The 7906-nt window shown below is 40.2% G+C and overlaps 1 protein-coding gene across 1 annotated transcript; it reads right to left on the bottom strand.

Moving 5' to 3' along the window:
- Nucleotides 1-431: 431 nt before the first annotated feature.
- On the bottom strand, nt 432-1860 carry LOC127242990 (F-box protein At4g18380-like). Its single transcript, XM_051262803.1, has one exon. The coding sequence runs from the start codon at nt 1581-1583 to the stop codon at nt 564-566; it is 1020 nt and encodes a 339-aa protein (XP_051118760.1). The 5' UTR covers nt 1584-1860; the 3' UTR covers nt 432-563.
- Between the last annotated feature and the right edge of the window lie 6046 nt (nt 1861-7906).

Below are 7906 nucleotides of genomic sequence, written 5' to 3'. Positions count from 1 at the left end.
GCTTCTCCGTTTGTTGAGCTGGATCTACCAATAATTATCATAAATAAAAAACAAAGAAACAAAATATTTAAAAAATATATATTGAATTCTCTCTACTAAAATGATTCTTAAATATTGACAAACAAACAAAAAAATAATTACTAGTTTTAACGTATATAGATAATAATTGATATATTTTATAGTAAAATTTAACATACTTAAATATAGAGTAACAAATATAAATTCTGACAAAAAAAGAATTACTAGTTTTAAAGTATATAGATAATAATCAATATCTTTTATAGTAAAACATAACGGGACAACAAATTAGAATATAGAGGTTTTTTATAAAAATAAAACTACTTTTCTATAACAAATAAAAAAGAAAAAAATAAGCACACGTTTAATTGCCAATGAAGTAGTAATACTTTTGGTCCACGGAAATTGCCCAATACTTTGAATTGAAAATTTCATAACCCAAATTAATTAATATTAGTAGTAATTTTTATTTACATAACAGACCAAACGCTGAAAGTACATACAGCAGATATAAAATAAAATTAAATAATACTAATAAAAATAAATCAAAAAGAATTCATTTCCAAAGTGTAACATTTCTTGGCGACCATCAATTTCCTGGCGGCTTCTTCCAGCATCTTTCCCTCATCGTCATCCCCAAACCCTAGCACGTCTCCGCCGCCGACAGGGGCGGCGGCGGCGGCGGCGGGCTTTATGACGACGAGCGTGGCCCCCTCCATGACCCTGCCAGAATCCCCCACCTCCAGACTGTCCATAAACCACATCTTCATCCTCAACGCGGGGACCCGGCTCCTGGGCTCCGGGACCTCCTCCTGACGCCCTTTCCCCTTGGAAACCCTCAATTCCTCGATCTGGGCGCTGTTCATCAGCAACCTTCCCTGATTCGTCTCGTCCGAAACGACGACGTTTTGGATAGTCCCCTGTCGTTTCACCGTCTCCTGTATCAAGTAGTGCCTCGCCGTCGCCGCGATTAGGCACGAGATCGTCCACACGATCCGCAGCTTCAGATCTTCGTCCGGCATCGAAACCCTAGCCTCCGGATCCGACTCCGGCGACCGATCGGACTTATCGGAGAACGATTTCGCTCCGAGAATCACGCAGCTGTGCAGATCACGCCCGAACTCCGCCTTCCATTTCAGGAACGTCTTCGGAGGCTTCCCGTTCTTACCTGATTTGAAATTCCGGTTGCCATGGCAGGGGAGGCGGAGGCGGAGGCCGCGGACTTCGCCGAACGATTTGAGGATCTCGTTGTGGAGGTAATAGGAGTAGAAATCCAGATCGTTTTCGTCGCTGCTCTTGGATCTTGATTTCACCAACTGGCTGATGAAATTGAACGGCTTCATCAGAACTCTCACCACCGGATTTCTGAACTCCGCCGCCGCCGCCGCCTTCTTCTTCGGAATCGAGAGCGAAATCTCGTCCACCTGCGGGGCGATTGATCGGAAGCGCTTGCACACCGCCATGGACATACACAGCGACTTGGCATCCTGCAATTTCTTAAAAATCGAGAGCACAATCTCGTCAGGCAGCCGATCGAAGCAGTCAACAGCGATTTCTTGGCCCATTTTCAGCAAAAACCTCAAATGCAAGATAAGAAGTTCTTAAACAATCAATTGAAGAATGATTGAGCGATCCTTTTATACATATAGGGGAGTGGGAGAGGGAGGAATGGGATGGACGGTGGGGATGCGTCGGGGGGCGGAAAGCGACGGCTGACGCGTTTTGGCGTAGAGTTGAGAGGGAAGAGGTAGACAATATTGACTAAGGAGGGAGAAACCATTCAAGTGAAGAGGAAGACGTGGGAAAGTTTCAAATAAGGGTTTTTAGAGTGTCGGTTTTGTGTGGATATCAAGATATGAACGAATTATTATGATGATGAAATGATGCCTGATTTTGGATTTGGTTTTGGTTTTGGAGCCAGCTCTGGCTCTTGACGTCATTGGAAGCCTTATCTACATCGCTTGTCTTCACGCTCCGCTTTGTGAAATTACTGGCTTGCCCCCCAGCGTTGGACGGGTCTATTTTTAGACTTTGTGTACGCACGCCCCCGCACCCCAATTGGGTTACGTCATGGCTGCTTCGAAATCGGTTATAAAAATTAAATACTACTGCTATATTTAATCAAAATGTACTGTTGATTAAGAAAAAAATTGTATGTTCAGAGGTTTAGATATTATTTAGATAACAAACTTTCATTCATATATTAAATTTTTTACTTTTTTATTTTTATTTTTTTATTTTTAAAATTTCTAAAGCCTCTGTAAGTTCATGTTCAAACGTTGCCAAAATTTGAAAATAGTAAATAATAATTCTTTTTATCATTTGTATATATATATTTTTTGGAATTTTAAGAAAAAATGTTTTTATTTTTTTTTCCAAAATAAAAGATGTGTCTTCTTATTTGGTAATGGGATATGTTGATTGATTTTTTCAACAAAATAAAAAGTAAAATTCGAAAATAGAAAATAAAATAAATGCATGAGATTAAGAATCGCTAGACACTGTACGATACATAAGTAAACTAGGAAAATAAAAACTACAAACCGAAAAAGTAAATGGTGATCCCCAAAAGCAATTACAGTGAATTAGATGTCGATTGAAGATGTTTTTCCCAGTTGTGAACCCCCTCTTTAAATATTCCCTAAAGAAACGTTTTGGAACCGTCGTTTGTTCGGTTACAGCAACCGCCGTCAACCGCCCGCTAAATCCTCCTCCATTGACACGTGTCTTTAACCGTCTCGTCAACCGCTCCTGCCAATTACAGGACTTAACTGGCTCGACCGACCGACCAATCCAGATACTAACTGGTCGCTAGACCAAAAGACTCATTGGTCGCCTAATCAAGCGACCACCATCTGGTCCCTTCAATCGGTAGAACAACCATTCGTCCAGATGATTCATTGGTTGCTCAATCAAGCGACCAACTGACCGCCCTTTCAAGCGACTAAACTACTGTGTAACCAAGTGACCGGCCAATCGATCAGGCGATTAACAGGTTGCTTGATTAAGCGACCAACTAACAGACCTTCCTTCGACCAACAAATTAACAGACTTTTCCTCTTTGTCTGACTTCCGTGTCTGCTATCTCATCTTTCTTCGCTCGACCTTCATTTTGACCGACCTCCGTGTCTGCCATCTCATCTTTCTTCGCCCGACTTCCTCTTTTGACCGACCTCTGTATCGGCCGTCTCATCTCTCTTCGCCCGACATTATCTTGTCCGACCTCCTTTAAGACCCTGCTACCATTATTATTATTATTATTATTTGTACTCAACAACTTTCCTCCTCCCGCCCGACTCCTAAGCGTCACTTCTCGTGACGTTTAGGAGTTTGCAGGCCATCATCCGAGGCCACGTCAGCCTCAGATCCGACCTCCATCATCCAAGGCTACGTCAGCCTTTGATTCGACCTCCATTTATCGCGGACTGGTGGTGGCCTGGGCGTTGGTTGATCTTGCACTACCATTTCGTCAGCCCCTTCCCCTTGTTCGTCGTCTAGTGCATACATACGGAAGTTGTGATCCTTTTCTCTAAAAAGGAATTCTAACCTCCCCGCCTTGGATGCTAAACTGCCCAGACCTTGAACGTCGTGGGCCATTAAAGCCTCCCGCAATCGTGTATGCATATTCTTGACCACCAAATTGGTCATCTCGCTCTCCTCAATGATTGTCGGGCAACGTCATTTCATTAGTCGTATCCGCTCAATGAATTGGTAGGCGATCTCCTCCGGTATTTACCTGATTTCTAGGAGATCTGTGAGTGAGACTGTCGGAAGAGGATTAAAGAACCTTGCATGAAAGACCGCTTCTAAGTCCTCCCAAGTTTGCAATTGTCTTGGTGGAAGATTAGCAAACCAGGAAAAAAGCTGTTCCGGTGAGCGACAATCCGAACAACTGCAATTTATGAAACGGATTATTGCCCACTTCCCCCAATTGAGCCGTTAAACGTCCCACGTGCTCAATGGTTGAGGCTCCGTCTTCCTCTGAGAAAGAATGAAAATCTGGTGGCCTATAATTTCTCGGGAGAGGATGCTCATTGACGATTCTCTCTGAAAATGGCCTATGATATGCCGGCCTGTTCACCGTTTGAGGATTCATTCCGAAATGCACCCGCAAGACTTGAGCAACGTCTTCCAGATCCACTCTGAGTGCAATAGGGTCGAACACAGGAATAGGATTATGAGCCTGTCCCCTTAACCTCTCTTCTCTAGAGAAGGTTGGCTCGGCTGGGATAGGATTATGAGCCTGTCCCCCCAACCTCTCTTCCCTTTAGAAGGCTGGCTCAACTGGGATAGGATTATGAGTCTGTCCCCCTAACCTCTCTTTCCTAAAGAAGGCTGGTTCGGCTGGGATGGGATTATGAGCCTGTCCCCCAAACCTCTCTTTCCTGGGGACGGTTGGCTTGGCTCTGACACCCAGTGGAACATTATTTGGGTATGTTAGAGGAGTCTTTCCCCTGTCAACCCTAGTAGTGGCACTTGGAAGAGTGCTATCTACATATGAAGGCCCTACAAAATTTTGCTTGTAATCTAGATAGTGACATCCCTGGTGGTGACTGAGTGTGTTGAAGAGTAACCTTTGATAAAACTTGATCTAACATATTTTGCATGAGGTTTTGTTGCTCATGTAACATATTTTGCATGACCAAAATTTACTGATTGTTCAATTGTTGAACATAAGACACCCAATCGGTAGGTACTTGTGGTGCTTCCCCTGCATTCGGCATACCAGGTGGTGAAATTGTTTCTCCCACTGGTGTTGAAGATACTTGGGGTTGTGAACCTGCCATATGGATCCTTATGATGATTCGGCCGGACCTCAGTCGTATAAAATTCTCTCTTGACGTAGGATCAACAATCTTGCCTTTCTCCCACTGTGGTCGCCAAATGTTGATTGATTTTTTCAACAATAAAACGTAAAATCCGAAAATAGAAATTATCTTCGAATTTGATAAAATAAATGCCCAAGATTAAGAATCTCTAGACACCGTACGATACATAAATAAACTAGGAAAATAAAAACTACAGACTGAAAAAGTAAATGGTGATCCCCAAAAGAAATTCCAGTGAATTTGATGTCGATTGAAGATGTTTTTGCCAGTTGCGAACCCCTTCTTTAAATATTCCCTAAAGAAACATTTTGGAACCGTCGTCTGTTCGGTTACAGTAACCGCCGTCAACCGCTCACTAAATCCTCCTCCATTCACACATGTCTTTAACCGTCTCACCAACCGCTCCTGCCAATTACAGGACTCAACCGGCTCGACCGACCGACCAATCCAGATACTAACTGGTCGCTAGACCAAAAGACTCATTGGTCGCCCAATCAAGCGACCACCATCTGGTCCCTTCAATTGGTCGAACAACCATTCGTCTAGACGATTCATTGGTCGCCCAATCAAGCGACTAGCTGACCGCTCTTTCAAGTGACTAAACTACTGTTTGACCAAGTGACCAGCCAATCGATCAGACGATTAACAGGTCGCTTAATTAAGCGACCAACTAACAGACCTTCCTTCACCCGACCAATTAACAGACTTTTCCTCTTTGTCCGACCTCCGTGTTTGCTATCTCATCTTTCTTCGCCCGTCCTTCATTTTGACCGACCTCCGTGTCTATCATCTCATCTTTCTTCGCCCGACTTCCTCTTTTGACCGACCTTCGTATCGACCTTCCTCTGTTTTTTTTTTCTTTTTTTTTAAAAATTTCTAAAGTCTCTAGAAGTTCATGTTCAAACGTAGCCAAAATTTGAAAATAGTAGAAGTAATTCTTTTTATCGTTTGTATATATATATATTTTTTGGAATTATAAGAAAAAATGTTTTTATTTTTTTTTGTCCCAAAATAAAATATGTGTTTTCTTATTTGGTAATGGTATCATTTAACACTATAAATATTTTTATAATTTACAATATATTAAATAAGGGAAAGTTGGTTTTAAATTCCCCTAACACATAATAAGTTAAAGTTCAGTCACTTTTTCTAATAAATTGGTCGCACTCCCTTCTTTTTTTTTTTTTTTTTTTTAATTTGAACAAACTCCCTATTGGTATTTTTGTTATTATTTTAATTTATAAATATTAAAAGGTAAGGAATACTTTGATGTCATATATATGTGTCTATATAACTATTATATATACTCATAACTCTTCCCACGCTACCTACCATGTTCTAAATATATACCTATATATGCTTGTTATATACTTTTGCATTTTTTTCTTTTAAAAAAAAGAATAATAATTAAACAACAGTTATATACATGATTTAATAGTGGGTGAGGAAAAATCAATACTTACAACTCTCAGTTGCAAACAAAATTTTCACAATTCTCACCCGCAGCCGATCACTCTTATTTCAGCTCACCGTCTGCTGAACTGGAAAATATGATGATGAAGAAGCTGAAAGCGAGCCCATCATCCCGACGCAGCGCGAAGAAGTAAGTTTTCTTTTGTTCTTCCTAAAATTTTTTATTTTATTCACAGTTCTTAACCTAGATTGTATGTTTGATCGCGGTTTAAACCTCGGCCTTAATATGGTATGCCTCCGTTCGTCCTCGAGAAATCCTCGTTTGTTGAAAGTAGTGTTTGGGCATAGTTGTGTGTTTAGGGTTCAACATTTTATATTTCCGAAAGGTTTTACAGGACAATGAATTTGATTTGGCTGCAATTGTTTAATTTTTACATGTTGGTTAGTATTTTTAAGAATATTAATCATGTTTAGGGGTCGACACTTGTGTTACAAGTTAAATCGGTTGAGAATCAGTTGTGATATTGTTATATACCCATAATTGCATCTTTTAAATCTAACATAATAATATTTATTTTTTCATAGAATATGAAATGAGTATAAATATGTAGTTAGCCGGTTTGTCGTTGCTCACTTTTATAATGGGGTGGAGAAGTTGAAGAAGGAAATGTCAGATTTTCATATTAAGGAAATAAAACAGACTTTGTACGGACACTTTCTTGATTTTCTGAAAATGAGATTCTTGTGGCATCGACTATTGGCTTTAGTCAATAGTTATTAGCCGGACAACATGGCCTTTACTATTGGCACGGATTTGGAGTTGTTGTTTTCTGTGAATAGTGTTTTGTGGTATTTGGACTACATTCGAAAGTAGTGTACATTAGGGATAATGTCATGGTTCATGGCGAGAGCTTTGTTCATATTTTTGAAAGGAAGCCACGCTCCTTACCTTGGTCCGACATTTTGGAGAAGTTGAAAGAGGCTCTAACACAGGGGTTGGAGCCCTAGCTGTTTCTGACGTTGCTCGTTTATTTAATTTTTTTGCAATATTTTATTTGTGACAAAAAACTATCATGTCCTTATTTTTCTTCTCGGATACGTTGATGATCTCACATGTATCAGTTGTATGTAGTTTATAGTGATTATCTGGCCATGTTATGATTGATCATATTCGTGGTTTTCATTGTGCATGAATTTTTTTGACATGATTAATATATTAGACTGATTGTCCACGAATACTTTCAGTAACAGAATGTATACCGGCTTAACACTTATGCACATACCTTTACTATTAGAGGGAATGCTCCCACGGAGTGCCTTAATTGCCGCAATCTTCGGAGGATCGACTGATATAAGGATATCTGCAGCTATACATATAATACTTAAGTAACCATCAATCATACCTACAATATTTGTTTGTACCTCGAGAATATTGTTACATACGTGCACAACGGGCATACCCAATACAGTCTTTACGTACCTGCAAAATGAAATTATATGCTCTGTTGAAACATATATATGCGCTGATTATCTGTGGTTGGAAAATAGGTCGTACTTGGTTCAAAATATTCAATTCCTCGTGGTAACCAGGGATAAATTTATTATTATTGTATTTCCGTGTATCGATCGAACTGTAAGTGAAGGAA

The sequence above is a fragment of the Andrographis paniculata genome, unplaced genomic scaffold, assembly GCF_009805555.1.
Source record: "Andrographis paniculata isolate CXL003 unplaced genomic scaffold, ASM980555v1 Contig89END, whole genome shotgun sequence".
Taxonomy (NCBI): domain Eukaryota; kingdom Viridiplantae; phylum Streptophyta; class Magnoliopsida; order Lamiales; family Acanthaceae; genus Andrographis; species Andrographis paniculata.
Note: the sequence above shows the minus strand (reverse complement) of the source record. Positions and strands in the feature narration are given on the sequence as shown.

What these genes read in the sequence shown, in the direction of transcription:
- LOC127242990 (XM_051262803.1), bottom strand. Translation starts at nt 1,583, where the DNA reads ATGGGCCAAGAAATCGCTGTTGACTGCTTCGATCGGCTGCCTGACGAG.